The 21,965-nt window shown below is 42.5% G+C and overlaps 1 protein-coding gene across 4 annotated transcripts in view; it reads left to right on the top strand.

The window, feature by feature from the left end:
• necab2 (N-terminal EF-hand calcium binding protein 2) overlaps positions 1-21,965 on the top strand; it is a 90,985-nt gene that overhangs the window by 30,491 nt on the left and 38,529 nt on the right. For all 4 annotated transcript variants that reach the window (XM_066713577.1, XM_066713578.1, XM_066713574.1 and 1 more), the window contains exons 4-5: positions 2,217-2,242; positions 2,996-3,093. In XM_066713577.1, the coding sequence (XP_066569674.1) occupies positions 2,217-2,242; positions 2,996-3,093 (124 nt within the window). The remainder of the gene's footprint in view (positions 1-2,216; positions 2,243-2,995; positions 3,094-21,965) is intronic.

Below are 21,965 nucleotides of genomic sequence, written 5' to 3'. Positions count from 1 at the left end.
TTGTGTAAGTTTTTAGTGCAGCTGCTGTGATGAGACAATTTGGGACTGTGTGAAGCCTCTGATGCCACACCGCCAGGGGCCACACTTTGATCGCCGTATTGGAGGATGGTGGAGGGGGGATTTTCCTGATGCTCAGTACCTGTGTTTCCTGAGGTATTGCTTTGATTGGACATTGCGCATCATTCCACTTCTGGAAAGGTGGCTTAGGCCAGCACTGAGTATTTTTCAGTGATAATGTATACAGTACAAGGCGTAACAGCAGATGGCTTAATTCACTCGACAAATGCGTCAAAGTGAGATTTGTTTTCACACTGAGGGGTTTTCTCTCCAAGAACGTATTGCCAACCTTGTGTTGAAGAATGGCGTCAGTTCTGCACTGGAAAGACCTGAGGCGTTCTCTGATAGATTATTTTCCAGTTGCTAACAGGAAGCTGTCATGGTGCAGGGATCTTGCAGAATTGTTGTTACACTGGGCATGCTTTCAGAAATAATGTGAGCAGTGGACCTCCATGCACAAGAAGACGGCCAGGAATAGGTCTTCCAGCTTACCAAATAATTATGGTGCAATTATCAAACCGTGTCTCAAATGTCCACTGTACACTGCTAACATGATCCAAAACCCCCTCGTCACAACCTTAAACTCAGAAGCTAAACCTTGTTTATTCTAAACCAAAACATCATCCTTCATCTAACCCTTTCCTTAGCAAAAGGCCCAACAATTATCTTGCAATTTGGCGATTGTATTTCTGGCCGACAGATAGTCTGTCCCAGTCTGTACCTGTTTTTGATGTTTGGTTACTGTTCCTTTGTCAAGCCCTGCAGCATAGCCAGGGCTAGGCAGTACAGAGCAAAGTTCGAATTGTATTGAACGGACAGCTCCCCAGAGGAGACGCAACCAGATGCTGGGGTGTATTGACCTATTTGCTGGCAGGCTGTGCTATAGAGAGATTCCTACAGGCTAAATAATGTATATGTTCTGAAGGGTTGAGCAGTGCTTCCATGCCAATTGATATCTTCATTTCACAGGACCACATTGCTCCTCTGTTGAGTTTCTCCCTGCAGCAGTCTTCACTAACTGTAACACATTTGTGATTTTAGTTGCATTAAGACTGGGTCTTACATGGTGGGTGCTACGACAGAAATTATTACATAGATAGGTGTCCAAGGATGCTCATTAGTCCTGCTTTATATGTGTTAATGTATTCACTTAAGCCTCTCTCTCTCTCTCTCTCTCTCTCTCTGCTGTTTCCTGCTGTTTGCCTTGAGGTGGAGAGGAGGACCTGGCAGATAACATGATAGCATCGTTTTTAAAATGGTTTCATTTAGCTGTTTCTGAGATTAAGATTAAGGTGTTATAGTAGTATTTGTTGGACTAACAACAATAAGTTACCTGCAGAAAAAACACAGTTTAAGATCTGGTCGGACCCAAAGATAAATTATTCTATTAACCTCACAATATATGCAGAATATTCCTGAGTGCCAGATACATAACCAAGACTAATGAACGCACCTCATGATGAACAGAATGAGAAGGAACTGTGAAGTGGGAGGGGGTGTGATGCATGGTTTTTGAGGAGCTCATTGAAACTGCATGAGCTCATCAGGAATGACATGACTAGCCCAGTTTATGTGCCCTTCTTTAAAAATATTGGCTCATCAATTATACCTCCCTACCGATCCACCATCAAAACTGCGCATGTTTGCTCAAGGTAATTGGTTCATCAGCCCTTTGGAGTTTTAACCACTGCGAGGAGAGGTCATTGTACAGCTGCCGAGTCACACCTTAACACCACCAGCAAACGGCAGTTTGTCTTTGATTCATCTCAGTCGTGTCAGGACTGGAGCTGTTGGTGGGCGGTGAACCCAACGTTGCCTGTTTGTCAAAATATTAAAGCATACATTATTTACGGCACGGTGTGCAGTCAGAGGTTAATAGAAACTCTTTGTTCGTAATGTGACCACAGTCTGTTTTTTGTTGGTGACACAAAATGGAACAAGATTACTGCAGCCACATCTCCGGCCTTATGTAAACAGAAGGACCAGGGAAGAAAGACGCCTCCAAGGGTAGTTTTGGGACAGCCTCTTGATTGGAAACCATTTGTAAATGTGAGGGGGTTTTAAAAGGAAGTATTTTCTGTACTGTATCTTACTCTTTTTTCCTCATTCTGTCTTTCTCTCTTTTCTCCTCCACTGCTTTCCTACCTGCGGCATCACAGTAATGTTGACACTAAGGAGCTCTGTGGTAAGTACAGCTAATGAGCAGCTCTTCTCTCAGTGGTTAAATCACTGGCCTGTTCTGGGCTGCCACCCCACCTGAGCTGGACGTTTGGTCCTGAGGGGAAGGGCACATGTGCTCTTGCCTGAGGGGAGCTGTGGTGGAAAACTGTTGTGGAATCCAGCAGGGTGCCAGGGCCATGCGAGACTCATTCCTTCCCTGCACTTTCCATATGCCACAGTCTTCATTGGCACCTTTCTAGGAATTAGACTCCCAATGCACAGCAGATGAAGCCATGCCGGGTCTTCCAAGCTGCTGGATCTTGTCTGTCAGCTAGGGAGTGGATATCTCATGTAATTTACCTTCTCCTTCCTTTGTAATTGTGTGTGTATAAATGTGTACCAATATAGATGGATATATGAATATGTACAGGTATATTCAACTCTCTAAATTAAGGAGTTGTTCTGCTGGTGAGATTTGTAGAAGTGGCAGAAGGCTGCAAAACCCCCAATAAGGTTATAGCTGCAGTTCAACTGGAGTCTGACTCTATAAGGAGGAGTGAGAGCCTGGGTGTCTTAATTTAAACAGCCCCTATATTTAGTATGTGAAAAGACACAGGTATTTGTTAGTGTGCAGTGATAGTGAGTTATCATGGCAGCAGCTTTACCTGTGTAGTGAAGCTCCTGTAGGTGGAGTGCCTGTCTTGTGTTTTTTGTTTATCTCTGGCTCTCTTTTCGGGCAGTCTTTCACTCAGCCTGACTCCTGCCTTGCTTCCCTCAGATTACTTTGCCTCTCACATGGGTGACTACGAGGACGTGCTGGCCTCCCTGGAGACTCTCAACCTGTCCATCCTGAAAGCCATGGACTACACCAAGCGGGTGAGTGTCGGCGAGGCTGTGCATCTGTGCATTGGTGAGTCTGTGTGCAGGGCCACAAAGCAGAGTATCAACCCCTGTCACAGACAGCACATCTGTCTGTTTGAAAACAAACCCTTTTCTCTGTTTGCTTGTTGCTCAGCTCTAACTCTCCCCTCTATCTGCTGTATAAAGCTAGGCCCCACACGCCAGGCCCACTGAGTCTTTAGCGCTGCTCTCTGGCTGTTTTAATATCACCGCTTGCTTCTGGTAAAAGCTGTCACCAAGCAGAGCAGGGAGCAGGGTTTACCTTTACTGTCCTGGCCCACAAGAGCAGGAGCCCTCCCACCCAAGTCGCTAACATCACCTTGCTGCTCGACAGTCTAGTTAAATCAGGGCTGTCAGAGCATGTGTGTCCACCCTGAAGTTGCTGATCTTGTAATTCCTGCTGACAACACGCACTGCTGTGTGGTTTTATATCTGCAGCTTTCATCGCATTAATTCTTCTCTCTAGCAGAGCAGATCATCAATTTTGGTCAGCTTCCCTACTGTTGGGAAATCATTTCACTTTAAAGGCAGTTTAACACACAAGAGGGTGGTCGTACTACAGGATTGTGTGTCCTTCCCTTTTTATTTACAGGCATTGAAATCTGATGAAAGAGTGTAGGAGCTATTGGAAAATAAGCAGTTTGGCACCTGAACACAAAACAGTGTTTGCATATTTGCCAGGGCACACAGCTTTGCATATGAATTTGATGTTATTTTAAGTCCCCATTACTCACTGCACTACATATCCATAACATTTCACATCTATAGGGAGAGGGAGAAAAAATAAAATAAAACTGGGATACTAAAACACTAGACCTTTGAAGTCTCTATACTTTTGTAAATGTTTTGGGGAGTTTTCCAATCAATGGAAAATGGAGCAGTTTTTTGGAGACACAGCAAAAAGGCTTTTAGCCTGGTAGCGGTCCAGTGTGCTTCAGAGGGCTCGGGCACAGGCAGATGTGCATGTTAACCCTCCTTGTAAATGGATGGTCGAGTCGCGGATAGCTTGTGTGGAAGGACAGCTGGTCTTCCATTAGGACAGGCCTGGGAGAATCTCGAAGAACCCATTAGTGCATCAAAACTGTTGCATCAAACCTGCGTGCCATCACACCCTGTTACACATGACAGCAGCTTCTTGCACACGTAGCCCAGCCCTGCAGGCCAGCAGCAGAGACACAGGTTGTGAAGGCAGCAGCGCTCGCTCTTACAGCGGCTCCAGCGGCGTTAAATATAGGCTGCCCTGGGTTTCGTTTTTTTCCTTGTTTTGTTCTATTCTCTTTGTATCTCATTAGCTTCTGTTTTGAGTCACCTGTCTTTCACTTTACCGTCTGGGAGCCCTTGATTTGAAGAGTGTGTGAGATGCTGCCAACTTTGTTTTTTGCCAGCTTTTTTTTTCTTTCACGATATACATGTGCTCAGATGGGTTTTGAAGTCAAACCTTTGTTCATATTCAGGGATGGGATGAACTGCCCACCTGTGGGATGGTACTGCACTCTGGACAGTCTGAGCCCTGATGCTGCTTCTGTTTTCAGTTTTTTCTGTTGCTCCGATAGCTAGATTTCCCGCAACAAAGCCCAAACACACCAGATTAATGTATTTATGAATTTAAAACACATAGAGGACACAACAGTCCCTCACCACAGATCGGTTATATGACATAGTTTTGAAATAGAACTGTACTGATATATTTTAATAGCCTACAGACCTTGGAGTTCTTGGTGGAGATTACTAAATACCTCAGGATAAGACCTGAAAGCCTTCTTTAATTATTAATAATCAACTTAGTACATTGCATTCTGTATCTTGCTGCACTGTAAACTTCTATAACCAACTTTAACAGATTTTTTTTCTTACTTTGAACATGACATTGTAATCTCTGTGAAACTGACTGAGAGCTGTGTTTGTTGTGGTAGCAAACTGACTAAAAGCAGGCATATCTTTGAAGTGAATGAGTATAGCTATTTTTCACAGCTGTTTTGAGTAGTTTTGTCTTCTCTCTTATCCTGCACCACCCATATTGAATTTAAACTCATTTCATATTTGCTTCTGGAGGCACTGAGACAATTGTTCTCTTCTGTGATGTCTGGCACTTAAAGATTTCTAAAATCCTCCCAGAGGGAGAAATGAGAATGGCAGGACTGAGCTCTCCTGCTTAAAATCTTCCTCTCGCTTCTGCATAATTTCACTTCCTCCGTTCCTGGTTTTGACAAATTGTTGGACTTTTGGATGTAGTGAATGCAGACACAGGGCTCTTAGGGCTTTCTGTGTGTTGGAAATGACTCCTCTCAATAGTAGGTATGAGATATGTCAGAAGGACCCTTTTAAATTGTGCTATTTGAATCCAGAACAGGTCATTGGTCCTTAAAAAGACCACTAAAATAAAAATTCTGAATGTCCTGCAGAAGAAATGCACAGGCGTTAGCTGTGAAGGCTTTGCATTGTATCTCTCTCCCCAGCCACTGGCCGTGCGTTTCTCTGTGTTTCATTTAAGAAGCATAGACAGAACCATAAATAATGTGATTTCTGGGATTGTACAACTCGTGATTACTGACTGTTTCATTAAACATGTTACTTCCTCTCGGATTAGGTCTCACTCAGGATGGGAATGGAAATGAATGGATTGCTGATTGATTGTCATTTAGTGTTTTTCATTTTCTTTTCTTTTTTTTTTAATATAAAAAACAAACCTCCAGGAAACCACCGATCCATAAAAAACCCTGTTAGCCTCTCAGTTTGTGGAAATAAATGAATGAGAAGGCGAGGGAGATCGTTTATAGTCAATAATGTAAATGTGATATTTTAGACAAGGCAATATATACATATGTATATATTGTTTTTACTGCAGAGAATCAATATATTAGACGGTGGGCGCCATTGATTTCTGTATGATGTGTATTATTAATTAATTTGTGAATATTTTTCTGAGTATCGGCAGTAAGCAAATAAGCAATTAACTGCATAGGAATGCAGATGAAGTCATAATGGGATTCTGGGATTGGACAGGGAATGTAATAGACAATGTGTATGTCATTGAAAAGAGGCTTTTTTTTACTAACAGTCAATTGCTTTGTATGTGTGTTTAACAATGCAGTGTAGGGTCACTGAAAGTGTTTGTGGATGTTGCTGTCTATGTTTGTTTTGTCCACAGTAGCAGTATTTCTGCAACATGAGAGGCTAAGTGCAGTGTGTGTGTGAGTGTGTTTTCAGTAGCTGACAAGAGATCGACAGATTGGTTCTGCTGCAAAGATATGGCCCAAAATACTTCTTGTCTTTTCTTCCTTGACTGAAAATATTGCCCTGTGTCAGCCTGACATTGCGAACACTGCTGAGCAGTGTGTGGGCTAACTGTGGTGGTGGTGGAGGTGGTGTAGGGGAGGCGGGGGTGGGGGGTGTTACTTGAGTGAGATTATTTTCTCTTTTATTTTTTAATAATAGTAATAATAATCATAAAAGAAAAGGCAAAAAAGACTTTTGTTTGCCATGGTTCCCAGTAATAGAAAGTGGCCAGATGAAGGCTGTCAAGAAATGCTCTCGTCAGGACTGACAGCTGTGTTCCTGCTCTCTGCTGTCACTGCCGCAGATCCTGTATGGCAAAGTGTTATACCAACTCTCCATACACTTGGTTATACAATTCTCTTTTAAATATAATGTTACTTCTCTGTGTTTAGCATCCAGCTCCTATTTGCTGTACAGTATATAGAAGCTTTCAGTTTGAGCTCGTCAGCTGTACATTAGATGAACACAACATTAGATGTCTATAAAACAGCTGCTTCCGAGAGCCTTTCAAGCTGTGCAGCTCTGAGGACGTTCCTCACTCTCTCTCTCTGGAGTGCCTGATGTTGTGTATTTCCGCTGGTCCCGGGTGGGTGTCTCTGATGGGCGTCCTTATTCAGTCACTGCCACTCTTAACATGGTCCATTTGAAACACGGCCTTTGGACCAAACGCATCCACTGCGAGCTGTTTGAAGGCCAGAGGATGGGTCACATTGGCTGATACCAGCACTGTAAAATTCAGGGTTCCTCTCTGATGAGGTGCTAGTGAAGTAAAAATATGCATGGCTGTTTTATGCAGCAAATAGTTTTAGTTTAACTTCCCAGATAAAATCTTCCATCAGATAACCCAGCAATATAGTATAGAACACCCCGTTGTGACTTACTTAGTTGTGCCCAGGGGGTGCTGTCAGTTATGGGTAAATGGTAGTAAACTCTCTCTCTCTCTCTGCTCAAGCACCACATAAAACATGCTCAGTTCTCTTTGCTTACTAGTTAAAGCATCCGAAAGACAGGCTTTTAAGAGATAAATTGAACTAGCTAGTCGATTTATAGTCACTGAAAAATAAATTCATTTTATATTGAAATTTACTGTAGAATGGCAGTATAACCCATGTAAGAAGTTTGTCCAGTAGACTGACTGATTGTTTTCTGTTGTTGGGTGCTGTTTTTCATGCCTGATCAGAAGACCATTTGATTATGTGCTTGCCCTGAAGAGCCGGAGTACGTTCTGATTTCTGTCCCAACGGAGCTCTTAATAAAATACTTGAATCAATTACTGACTTCATTGGACCAAATTACTGTTGTTTCCACATCCACAGCCTTTTGAGGATTTTGCAGTTGCCTGTTAACCCCTCAGGGCTTTGGTTTGCTGTGCCAGGGGTGAGGAAGCCTCCTCTACCTGCTCCTGTTCTGACATGTAAAGTTAATCCAAGAGGTGTAATTAGTGGCCAAGTGAGAGTGTGTCTGGAGCATCTGCTATCCACTGCTCAGATGTCATCAGTTTTCCTGACTGCATTTATTTATTTATTTATTTATTTATTTATTTATTTTTAAATTTATTTTAAGTTTCTTATCCATTGACATGTGCTCCACAGGAGAGGTATAGCTGTTATGTCTGTGCATAGCCAGTTCCCACAGTGCCCACTTCAGTGAGGTACTACTTTACGGAAGAAACAGTGCGACTCTTTTAAGGCCTTGGGTTATTGCTGTGAGAGTTGTGGGATAGGTAAGTAAGGAGCAGACATGTTGAGCATATGTTATTGTTATGTTGAGTTACATGTTATTACCTCTTTTATTAACACAACAATAGGATGGCTTGCAGAGTCTCTGGTTGTTTGAGTTCTGCATCATTGCATTTCCCTTTGACCATAGGACCTGCCATGTGGTCATCGATCTGCCATCATCATGGCCATAGTGCACAAGCTGATGGCTTAATTACGCCGAAACCAAAGTGCCACCTTATTAGGTATTGTGTGTTGTTGGTCTGTGACTTTGTTTTGCTTATGTCAGAGAGCTACAGAAGATCATGGAGGACGCATGCACTCTCACACCTTCCCTAACGCACGTTCAGCCATTAGCCAAACAAAATCTAACAACTGGCCAAATGCTTGCTCTCACCCACACACACACACACACACACATGAACAGGAACACTTGGCTTTCTCTTCACAATGCTTTTTATTTGATGTTCAAAAAGCTGACTGTTGCATTTCTGTTCCTCAGCCCTGGAAATCTCCCAGACCCTGCAGCAGCAATTAGGAATTCACTGCTGGGAACTGCAGCCTGGGAAGATGAATGCTGATCTGTTTTCTTTCCTTCATTTTTCTGAACATGTGTAATGAGAAGCAGAGAGACAACAGTAGCAAAGTCTGAGCACAGGTCAGCAGAGGCTCATCTGGGCAACCGTGGAGCCTCTCTCTTCTCACTTAGAAAGGAAATTCGTCCTTAGATATTTCTCTTGCCATTGAGGGCGTCTATCTGCACATTGAGTCATATACTGTATACAGTATGCGTGAGTCTGATAAGTTAAATGTGATGGTTCAAGTTTGGTTGAACATCACCATTTGCTGCACTAAAGCCATGAGCCTGTGCCATGCATTGTCCAAGGACTGAATTCCCCATGCATGCATACGTTTCTGATTTGACTAAAATGACCTTTTGCCTAGGTCTAATGTGTGAGAAGTCAGCCACTCACCTAACCCACAATGCATGTGCCGATGTGAGCGTCTCCTCTGACAATACCACTTCTCTCAGCCTGGGTTTAATTCCTACTGAGAAGACAACCAGGAAACAGGGTTGGGGTCTATGCATGGTCAGCACTCCATACCACTCCCAGACACACGTTTTACAGGCTGCTTCTTACATGTGCATAAAGGGCACTGCTGATTCGGCCTTGTTTTATTGAAAAGCTGTCCGTTCAGTTTAGCACATACTGCAGCGTTTGACTACATTTCTGAAAATGTTGATATTTCTGAAGGGTTGTGTGACTTATGGTGTTTTAATGTGATTTTGACAGGCAAATTGATAGATAGAGACCAGTTTCTGGAGTGTGAGGATGTTGCTAGACTGCCTTGTAGTGTTGCCAGTGTGTGGACAGCATTGCTGTCCCTCACCTGTCACAAGCTCCTAATTCACATTCACACCTTTATTTTATTATTATTATATAGATATGTGCATATATATATATATATATATATATATATATATATATATATATACCTATAATTGTATAATTTCCACAAAGTGTCAGCTGTGTAATTGACAACACCAGTGGTCCCTTCAAATTAGACCCCTTAAAGCATGTCTTACAAATTAGAGAGTGTCCCTTGAATGATCCGTATTTGCCACTTAACAGGCCAGGCAGTTGGGGCAATATCATTTTCATCACCTGGGACAAGAGATGTGAATGACAGACACCTTGTCTCCACATCACACATTTTGAGAGAGCTCTATTAAAGAAGGATGTTTTAAGGACAACAATGTACAGAAGATAAATGGCAATCTCTAAGAAGCAATTCCTCGGCCTTCAGAATGCCAACATCTCTGTCCATCACTGAGAAGTAATTTCCTGTCCTTTCTCTGTAATGAACCCCTTCATTCCCAAGACCGCCCCACTCAAAGTGCTCCTGAGAAGTGAGATTACCACAAGTTTTCCCAGAAATCGGGGCCAGACTGAAAGTCTGTTCGCTGCAGTTCACATTTCACTGCTTTTTCTAACTCCAAATAAACAGCAGCTCCTTGTCCTAAGTTATGTACTGTTGCTGTCTTTCTAACTTTGCACATTAGCACTCTTGCAATCACTTTCAGAAGATTCATGCAGTAGATTATTATGCCAAGGAATAGGCATTCAAAGTTGCTGGGGGAAGAAAGCACAGCTATTGAGTGTCTTCAAATCCAGGATAGCTATTTCTCCAGCTTTGCTGAAGTGGTCACCGGCATTGTTTTGTCTGAATGCATTACATTTTCAATTGTGGAAAAAGATAAAAGAAAGTGAGGAAAAATACATGAATAACATGTTTGACTACTGTAAATATAATTATGCAAATGTGAAGATAATGTTCCAGAACCCTTTTTAATTGCCTCTTTAACAGGTGGAAAAGACTCTTTAGCCTCAAGGGACCCAAGACAGGAGAGAGGACCTCCCCCCTCCTTTCTCCAAGTCCATTTCATTAAAGCAGATTTCAGTTCCCTCTGACTGTTCCCAGACATGAAGGAGCTTTGGGCCCAAACTGTTTTAATGAGCTTCTCTCATTAGTCTCCTCTAGTGAACCCGTCCAATCCAGATTCCTCCCCAGCTACGATTTGCACAGCTTTAGCATGGAAAGTGAATATATATATGTATGTGTGTGTGTGTGTGTGTGAGAGAGAGAGATTGTGTATATATAGGCTATATATAATATATGTGTGTGTGTGTATATATCTTGGTGTGTGTGTGTGTGTGTATATATATATTTTGCATGCTTCTTTTACAGGCGGTTACCCCCCTCAGCATAATTCTCCAATTGACTAATGAATCTGGGATTGATGCGTTAAATAAATAATCGGGGATTTTGCACAGCTGTGTGAGTGCTGCATTATTCAGGTCATCACCCTTTCCCTCTTCTCTCATCTCTTGTCTTCACTGCCGCGGGAGGCAGGTCATTCTGAGCATGCACCCGCCGCTTAGCCGCTGTTGTTCGAAGCCGGTGTGTCAAATGGAGGAGCAGGGCTTTAAAGTTTAATGCATATAAACAGCATCCTGTCTGCTGCTGAAAGTGCGGGTCACGGTGCTCTGAGAGAGCCCGACAGAAGTGCGGGCATGGCAGCGATCCGGTTCTCCACGCCTCTTTGCATGTAGTTGGGTTGTGGCAGCTTATGCTTTCAATAGTTTGATAGCCACGTAATGTGAAACACTCTATGCTTGTGTTTCATGTTCAGGATTTTGGGGAATGGTTACATGTAGATGTAAAAAATACTTGAAAGAGTTAAAAATTTGGCATAAGAATTACAACACAATTCAATAATCTTTTATTTAGATGTTATGTGTATGAATATCGAGACCCCCTCTGTGGATCACGGTTTACAAACATCACTCAATCCATTGACATACTCAATCACATTTCATTTATTGTCCAAAGCCATTTATATATAACAATACTTGGTAGGGTACTGTGTGTTGTGCAAACACTTTGCTTCTGATAACATTCAGAGCAGAAGAATGCATTCAGATGGAGTTTAATTTCCTTCTTCTGGACAGTGACAGCACTTCACAGGTTGTCCACCTGTCTCAGTCTCCCAGAACACTTAAATTAACCTAGACTTTTACCACGTGAACAAAAGTCATTACTGCACCCTTTTCGATCAGTTCATCCCAAGCTTATGCAGAGTATCTCTAAGGTTGAATCTCCCTCTTCCCTCCAGGGCCTGTGGATATACACCGATCAGCCATAACATTATGACCACCTGCCTAATATTGTGTAGGTCCCAAAACAGCCCTGACCCGTCGAGGTATGGACTCCACTAGACCTCTGAAGGTGTGCTGTGGTATCTGGCACCAAGATGTTAGCAGCAAATCCTTTAAGTCCTGTAAGTTGCGAGGTGGGGCCTCCATGGATGAGACTTGTTTGTCCAGCACATCCCACAGATGCTCGATTGGATTGAGATCTGGGGAATTGGGAGGCCAAGTCAACACCTTGAACTCGTGATTCATCAGACCAGGCCACCTTCTTCCATTGCTCCATGGTCCAGTTCTGAAGCTCACGTGCCCATTGTAGGGGCTTTCGGCTGTGGACAGTGGTCAGCATGGATACCCTGACTGGTCTGTGGCTACGCAGCCCCATACACAACAAACTGCGATGCACTGTGTGTTCTGACAACTTTCTAGCAGAACCAGCATTAACTTGTTCAGCAATTTGAGCTACAGTGACTCGTCTGTTGGATCGGACCACACGGGCCAGCCTTCGCTCCCCACGTGCATCAATGAGCCTTGGCCGCCAATGACCCTGTCGCCGGTTCACCGCTTCTCCTTGCTTGGACCACTTTTGATAGGTACTGACCACTGCAGACCGGGAACACCCCACAAGAGCTGTAGTTTTGGAGATGCTCTGACCCAGTCGTCTAGCCATCACAATTTGGCCCTTGTCAAAGTTGCTCAGATCCTTACGCTTGCCCATTTTTCCTGCTTCTAACACATCAACTTTGAGGACAAAATGTTCACTTGCTGCCTAATACCCATAATCCCACCCACTGACAGGTGCCAAAATAATGAGATTATCAGTGTTATTCACTTCACCTGTCAGTGGCCATAATGTTATGGCTGATCGGTGTATAGTGGAAATGAGGTGTAACAAGAATCTCATTGCACCTCCTTTTAAGATTAGATATGACTTTTAAAGGTTCAAAACAAGGTTAATTTTTTAATAAGAACATAAGAACATAAGAAAGTTTACAAACAAGAGGAGGCCATTCGACCCATCGTGCTCGTTTGATTAATCTCTATGTTCTCCCTGATGTCAAGTAGAAATATCCTCCTAGATGTTTTAAAAACACTTGCCCCCACCTAAGTCCTCATCAACCCTCATGACCTGGGTTATACACTCACCTAAAGGATTATTAGGAACACCTGTTCAGTTTCTCATTAATGCAATTATCTAACCAACCAATCACATGGCAGTTGCTTCAATGCATTTAGGGGTGTGGTCCTGGTCAAGACAATCTCCTGAACTCCAAACTGAATGTCTGAATGGGAAAGAAAGGTGATTTAAGAAATTTTGAGCGTGGCATGGTTGTTGGTGCCAGACGGGCCGGTCTGAGTATTTCACAATCTGCTCAGTTACTGGGATTTTCACGCACAACCATTTCTAGGGTTTACAAAGAATGGTGTGAAAAGGGAAAAACATCCAGTATGCAGCAGTCCTGTGGGCGAAAATGCCTTGTTGATGCTAGAGGTCAGAGGAGAATGGGCCGACTGATTCAAGCTGATAGAAGAGCAACTTTGACTGAAATAACCACTCGTTACAACCGAGGTGTGCAGCAAAGCATTTGTGAAGCCACACCACGTACAACCTTGAGGCGGATGGGCTACAACAGCAGAAGACCCCACCGGGTACCACTCATCTCCACTACAAATAGGAAAAAGAGGCTACAATTTGCACAAGCTCACCAAAATTGGACAGTTGAAGACTGGAAAAATGTTGCCTGGTCTGATGAGTCTCGATTTCTGTTGAGACATTCAGATGGTAGAGTCAGAATTTGGCGTAAACAGAATGAGAACATGGATCCATCATGCCTTGTTACCACTGTGCAGGCTGGTGGTGGTAGTGTAATGGTGTGGGGGATGTTTTCTTGGCACACTTTAGGCCCCTTAGTGCCAATTGGGCATCGTTTAAATGCCACGGCCTACCTGAGCATTGTTTCTGACCATGTCCATCCCTTTATGACCACCATGTACCCATCCTCTGATGGCTACTTCCAGCAGGATAATGCACCATGTCACAAAGGTCGAATCATTTCAAATTGGTTTCTTGAACATGACAGTGAGTTCACTGTACTAAACTGGCCCCCACAGTCACCAGATCTCAATCCAATAGAGCATCTTTGGGATGTGGTGGAACGGGAGCTTCGTGCCCTGGATGTGCATCCCACAAATCTCCATCAACTGCAAGATGCTATCCTATCAATATGGGCCAACATTTCTAAAGAATGCTTTCAGCACCTTGTTGAATCAATGCCACGTAGAATTAAGGCAGTTCTGAAGGCGAAAGGGGGTCAAACACAGTATTAGTATGGTGTTCCTAATAATCCTTTAGGTGAGTGTAGCATTCCTTAGCAACAGCACAGCAGAGAACAGTCCCTGCAGGATACCTGGAAGACACAGGGCTGGCTCACTGACTTAAAGATATCAGGGAGGATGCTGAGCTGGCTTCATCAATACAGTCCCTCTAGACATCAACACCCACAGAAAACAGGGTCCTGCAAGTCTGGAACTAACTACCCAGTCAAGGGGTTGGGGCGGATTCTCTGAGTTCCTCCAGGAAAAGCGCAGCATTAAATTTCTCTAATGGATTGCTTCCTGGCAGACAGATTATCTTTTCATCTTCATAAGATTGTAAAGATAGCCAACCTCCCTTGGTTACTGGGCAGGGCGACATGGTGCCACACAACACAGCTACCTGCTGTTCCCAGGACAGAGGTAAGGAAACAGGACCCTCGTTGGACCTGTATTCTGTTCTAGTCTCTAGTCTCTAGTACCCTGCACTGAGTAAAGTGCTAGAATGCCATTGCTGGCAGTGTGGATTCCATTCTGAAAGCTGATATCTCAAGGCCAACTGTTTTCAGGCAGGCACACTGTTTAAACCAGCTGATATAAGATTTTAAGGGTTTCATTTTCCAGAAAAGGGAATCTGGGCACCACAGTGAAAAAGTCTGAAATGCTGCATGCTGTAAACTATGAAATTGGATGGAAATGATTTTGGGACAGAAGCAGTCTCAGTATATACATTTGCCAAGTGTGCTGGTATTTACTGACACTTGTGAGCTTTATAAAGTGGGGAAGTGGCCAGCAGAATATATTTAAACAAAAAGGTTCAAGAGCAATCTTTGGGAGATTACCAGTCAACGTATCATAGTCTTCTCACCTGCTGAGATGTTTCCATGTGAACTGGCTGTTCTCTTTCCATTTGCCTTCTTTAGATTATAAGCCGCTTATGAGAAAAGCCTTCCAAGGCTGCAGTCCAGAGCTTCCATGGTTTGAATCAGGCTGCATAGATTTATATTATATATATATATACACTCACCTAAAGGATTATTAGGAACACCTGTTCAATTTCTCATTAATGCAATTATCTAACCAACCAATCACATGGCAGTTGCTTCAATGCATTTAGGGGTGTGGTCCTGGTCAAGACAATCTCCTGAACTCCAAACTGAATGTCTGAATGGGTAAGAAAGGTGATTTAAGCAATTTTGAGCGTGGCATGGTTGTTGGTGCCAGATGGGCCGGTCTGAGTATTTCACAATCTGCTCAGTTACTGGGATTTTCACGCACAACCATTTCTAGGGTTTACAAAGAATGGTGTGAAAAGGGAAAAACATCCAGTATGCGGCAGTCCTGTGGGCGAAAATGCCTTGTTGATGCTAGAGGTCAGAGGAGAATGGGCCGACTGATTCAAGCTGATAGAAGAGCAACTTTGACTGAAATAACCACTCGTTACAACCTAGGTATGCAGCAAAGCATTTGTGAAGCCACAACACGTACAACCTTGAGGCGGATGCGCTACAACAGCAGAAGACCCCACCGGGTACCACTCATCTCCACTACAAATAGGAAAAAGAGGCTACAATTTGCACAAGCTCACCAAAATTGGACAGTTGAAGACTGGAAAAATGTTGCCTGGTCTGATGAGTCTCGATTTCTGTTGAGACATTCAGATGGTAGAGTCAGAATTTGGCGTAAACAGAATGAGAACATGGATCCATCATGCCTTGTTACCACTGTGCGGGCTGGTGGTGGTGGTGTAATGGTGTGGGGGATGTTTTCTTGGCACACTTAGTGCCAATTGGGCATCGTTTAAATGCCACGGCCTACCTGAGCATTGTTTCTGACCATGTCCATCCCTTTATGACCACCATGTACCCATCCTCTGATGGCTACTTCCAGCAGGATAATGCACCATATCACAAAGGTCGAATCATTTCAAATTGGTTTCTTGAACATGACAATGAGTTCACTGTACTAAACTGGCCCCCACAGTCACCAGATCTCAACCCAATAGAGCATCTTTGGGATGTGGTGGAACGGGAGCTTCGTGGCCTGGATGTGCATCCCACAAATCTCCATCAACTGCAAGATGCTATCCTATCAATATGGGCCAACATTTCTAAAGAATGCTTTCAGCACCTTGTTGAATCAATGCCATGTAGAATTAAGGCAGTTCTGAAGGCGAAAGGGGGTCAAATACAGTATTAGTATGGTGTTCCTAATAATCCTTTAGGTGAGTGTATATATAATAACTCCAGAAGAGCCAGAAAGACTGATCTTGACATATCATAGCCTTGATAAGTCAATAAGCACTGCAGCTCCATCTCTGCTTCCCAACACAGCTGGTTCTGAGAGGTATTACTGAATCACAAACCAAAAACTAAATGAACTAAACAAATAAATCAATACATAAAAAGGCAACAGAATCCTTGTAACTGGAGACTCTAGAGGGAGTGCTTAGGATCAAAGAGAATTCTTATTCTGCTTGGGACTAATAATCGTTCTTTTTTTGTGCAATATGAACCTAATTTCTCTCAAATCCAGACTGGTGGTGTCAGGGGAATGGGGGAGGGGAAGGAGGAGGGGGCCTGAGACTGAGGACAGTGTGCTTTGATTATCTACACTTCAAGTAACTGTTTCAGAAGCCAAGTGTGCTGGTGCGGCGTGGTGGGTAAAACAAATACAATCACAGGCAAACAGGAAGTGCACAGAACTTTGGTTCTGTGGATTGAATTGCACAGTATTATGTAAATTGGAATTTGTAATGTTTTATGCCTTGAACTGCACTGTATTTGTGCACTTTGTATTGTGCTTTCATTTTGAAAGTCACCCTGGATAAGGGCGTCTGCTAAGAAATAAATAATAATAATAATAACTTTCTTCCATTCAATGAGGAACATTCCTTCAGGCTAGGATTCAAGCTCCTGTTGAGCCCCTCTGACAAGCCATCTCTGCCCTCTCCCTCCTGCCTGTGTTTCTTCAGGCCTGGATGTGCCCCGAAATCGCTGAGTTCGGCAGCACTTACACTGTACTCACTCCTCTGTATCCTTGTGTTAAGCATCAACACCCACCCCTCAGAGGGCAGTTTTAAACTCAATTTAGGTAAAGACAAAAATATATATATAGTAAGGGGGTAGTTTAGCTCTTCTGGCTCCAAACTTTGATTGTAAGTCTGGTTATTCAGAGTACTCATGAAGGCTGTAATGAGCAGAACTTTTCTGATGTAGAATACTTCCCTTTATATTCATATAGACGCACATGGACACACACACATACACAAAATGATAGCCACAGCTCATGTGTTTCTTGTACATGGTTAAATTAGTAACACCAAATTATGATTCCTATGTAAAGCATGAGTAACTAAGTGTCTGAAGATGAATAATCAACGTAAATGCAGATGTTAAAGTCAGTATTGGAAGTGAATTCCTGACTACAGCTGAATTGCTCATTGTGATTTATTGGGTAATTAAAAGAAAAGAAAAATTAGCGCCTAATTGGCATAAGATTGTGTTTGCACTGTAGTCATATGGTAGGAATAAATGAAGGGCCTGTTGAATAAAAAAATTAAATTTCAATTAGACAGTTGTTTAAGATTAATTGAAGGTTACAACACACATTTGAAAAAGTATTAAGCACTGTGTTCAGCTCTGCTGGCAAACGTTTTATTATCTTTTTTCTTCTGTCGCTCTGAGCAGTGTTTTCTTGTCATTAATTTTTTTTAAGCACAGATATTTAATTTTTTTTAAATGTGAGGTGAAGCTTTCTTTGGAAGTAATCTGGGCTGTCACTCGTGGCTACTTTTTCTTCCCATGATTGCCCATATAACACCAAGGAAATTTCCTGTATCTAAGATGAAAGGATAAAGGAAGCAAACAGTGCTCCAGTATGGACAGGCAGGTGTGTTAAAAATAAGAATCTTTAAGGATTACTTTAATGTCCAAGGTGTCAAACTGTCATGTTTTCAGTCTTTACAGCTGTCAGTGCAACCGTTCAATTCTTGTGTGGAGCGAAGTAGAGAGACTATTAGTCTTGGGAGTGATGCTGCTGCCCCCTTCCCTGTACTGTGGAAATGAGAAGACAGGTCCCACAGGAGCCTCCTCGCCGGTCTTCAGACTCCATTCCCCCGTCTCTCCGGGCGACTGTGTTAAAGAGGTGCACATTGCAGCCTCTTCCTGTCGTTGTCGTGGTTACCATCATCCTGATGGAAAGCTTCTAAACGGCCTCCGTATTCCGAGCTTTGGCATTTTAACAGACAGATTCTCAAAGGAACCAGCGGAAGGGAGGAATTCAGTGCATCTCTTCATCATCTCTCTATATCTCCATCTCTGCCAGTCTGCCCATGTAAGGCATTACCCTACTTTACCCACACATCAGTGCTATGTAGCCTGCCAAACTACATATCTACTTAGTTTAAAATATTTTAAAAATCCATACACTACCAGCCAAAATTGTGGAAGCAACATACAGAGATCTCTGAATCCCAGGTAGTCGAGAGAAGAAGGACAAACGATATCAGTGCTTTGTGTTGCTTCCAGAATTTTTGGCCTGTAGTCTCTATTGCTCCATTTCTCAAATTGATGGATTTGGATGTTTGTCTGAACTGAAAAAACTGAATCCCCTTTTTCTGCCTTCATGCCTGGTCTGTCCTAAAGCAGGGTCAAGTCAAAACAGCAGTCAAGCGCTTTGTGCAAGTTCCCTGCCAGGGCCCGGGTCTCTACTTCGGCACTGAAAATCCAGGGCCTTCAGGTGACATGGCTAGAAATGCTGCAGATACAGATAGGATGTTTCCCAGTTTTCCCGCAGTCTATGTAAAGAACCAGTCTCTGCTTCTGGCTGTTTAATGCCTGCAAACTAATTAGGAGCCTTCTTTCAATATGGCAACCTGTGACTAATTTCCATACCTAGTGCCTGAGATGCTGCAATTATGGAAATACGGAAGAGGAAAAAAGTGATTTGCGTCATTAGTCCCCGGCTGGGCTCTCCACAGAGCAAGGGCTGGGAGATGACTTTCAAATCCACAGAAGACACAGCTGGGCCTCAGTATCTCTCAGTATATTTCTCTCTCTCGCTCTGGTGTTTTGTTTAAGACAACAAAGAGCCAAGAGTTGAGAGACACCCCCGTGCCCTTTGGTTCTTTAATTTTGTTGATATTACAGGTCTGAATTGGTGTGATTAGGTATTATTCCTACATTAAGACTGAGAACTGCCTGAAATAGCACCAGTGACATTTCCTTCAGCCTTATTGAAGGTTTTTTTAAGGAGACTTCCAAAGGAGTGGGAAGATGAGACTGTAATTAAATAATTACAAACAATTATACTAATAAAATATCTGAGATGTCATGCAGTTTCTAGATTTTGTGGCAGTGTGTTACACCCTTACAAAGGGGCTTCATAACTGAACAGCAACAAATAAAATACTAAAACCGCTATTAAATGCAACTTCCAACTCCTCAGCTGTCCTGAAAACTGTGCTTGACCCAGCTCCTTATGTAACCTCAGCAGGAACTAATAGAAGTTCCCACAAGAATTAGGTCACCTACCCCAGCATTTGTCATGGGCTGCTACGGCTCCTCACCACACAACTCCACCACAGTAGAGCAATAAACCCGCCATGCCAAAAGACCAGGTCTCCTACACTCTGCTCATTTCACAGAGGGGTTGTGTCACGTACACAATGAGCCACGTTACAACTGCAAGAAAAGATTCTGAAAGACTCTGCTATCAAATAATGCACTTAAATGTTCACAAATTATCTAGAATTCCCAGCAAAAAGGCTAGCGTACATGAAGGAAATCCACAAAGGTTCGTCTGCATCAGAGAAGGAACACTATGAAAGCAGAGGGGGAAAAAAAGGCACAGATTTTAAGTAGAAAAATACATGCAAAATAGGTAAAGGTTGTTAGAGGTTATATAATATCAAATATATATCACATAGTGCTGGGCAGGGGGGAACCTGGAGTGCACTGCTGTGCAAACGTACCTTGGTAAATCTTAATTAGATTGAGCGTGTGTGTGTTTGTGAGTCAGTTAAACTTACGGATGAACACTTTCGCAGATACAAAAGGGCCATAATGATGATGTCACAGTGGGGGTATTGAAATGTTTTTTCTGACGGTTCAGTAAGTAAGAATTAATGAGGCGCTGAGTAATCTGACCAAGATTAAATTAATTTTCCAGCAGCTGCTTCAAAGGATATTTCTTTTCATATCAAAGGTGTGCGTCTGCAGAAATAATTACACTTTCATACAGCAGTATGGCAGTTGGTGACTTTACTGGGGTGCTCAGCAGCAGATGCTTCTCAATTCAAAAATGATCAAACAGAAGCATCATTCGCACTTAACTTTTCAGTCTAAACTGGCTGTGATCCTGCATATGCTCCTTTATACTTTATTTATTTTGTCATTTGGTCTGTTGCTGTTGCTATTCTTTTTAATTATAAAATGGCTTTAATTGATTGATGGTGTCAATTAGGTTGGTAATGCACACCAGTAAGGGACTATAGAAATAAGCACACTATAACATTGAAAGTGGCATACAGAGAAAAAAAGTCTGCAAGCTTAAATTAGTTTAACTTGATCATCAAATTTTTGTATTGTATTTATTTTATAACAGGGTATATCTCAATGGAGAGAAATACAGTTGACTGCTATTGATGCCTTTTCCATTCAGGCACAGAGAAGAACAAAAAGTCGTATTTATGCTTACTAAAGGATTGAGATGGAAATAAATATTGTACTGACGGAAAAAAAAAATCACTGTATAACTCACATGGCAGTCCTGATTATATTTTAGTAGCAAGTAACTATGCTAAAAGTCTTTCACTAACATTATAATGTATTTCGGAATAAGTGTACAATTAAATGGAGTTTGTACCTATGCAATTATATCAGTTAAAATAATTGTTCAGCCAGAGAAGTTAATTTTACTGCAGTAATTTGTTGGAGTGGGAATTTTTGTTGTTGTTTAATCTCCATTAAATAATAGATTGTCCTGATAAAGGATGTATAAGTTAATTTGTGAAGTATTTACCATGCTTTAGCATTGTAAAACAGCATAAATCCAAAGCAAGGAAGAAAGGAGGAAACTGCAGAAAGGGGGCTATTGTAGGTTCATATCAGTATAATTTTGTATAGAGGATCCAGGCAGCAAAAGAAGAGGCTGCTTTTCACTTTACTGCTGCTTCCATTCTGTGGTCCCTTTCCTGTCTCTTGTGCTGCTGTTGTTATGCTCACTCATAAAGTCCAAGTGTGGCATCGATTAAATTGTGTCAGGCATTGTAAACGGTCCTAATGCTCCAAGGCAAGCACTTTATTAGGGGCTGGATTTAGTGCAGACAGTAAACCTGTTTGCATTTCATTGATTATCTCCCTAAAACATATTTGTGGAAAAAGCTATTTCATGCCACTTGTTGTCACCTGGACCGGGAGGAAACCACTTCTCTGTGTTTAGTGTAACCCCTTCCTGATGGTGTCCATTAATCGCCATGGAAAAGTGCCGGTCTCAGCTCCTGCCACTGCGTGAGCACTCCTCCGAGCCACTTAATTCCCGCCTTGAATCTTCTGCTCTTATCAGTGGCTTTTGCCTCCAGCCAGTAATAATCCATAATTATATTTTACGTCTTGGAGTTGGAAAGCTCAGTGGTGAAAGTGCAATGCAGGTTTGATTGTGGTCTAGCTCTGCAGTGGGTGAAGCTCTCACATTGGCATCTAAATGTTCCTTCAGGAAAGCGGTGTGGTGTTTGGACCCAGGGTCAGAGTCATTAACATTCCCTTGTTTTTTCTTTATACAGCCATCCATGAAATTATTAACCCTGTCTGATTCTGCATAATTCACT

The sequence above is a fragment of the Amia ocellicauda genome, chromosome 9 (genome assembly GCF_036373705.1).
Source record: "Amia ocellicauda isolate fAmiCal2 chromosome 9, fAmiCal2.hap1, whole genome shotgun sequence".
Lineage (NCBI taxonomy): Eukaryota > Metazoa > Chordata > Actinopteri > Amiiformes > Amiidae > Amia > Amia ocellicauda.
This window is presented reverse-complemented; position numbering and strand designations above follow the sequence as displayed.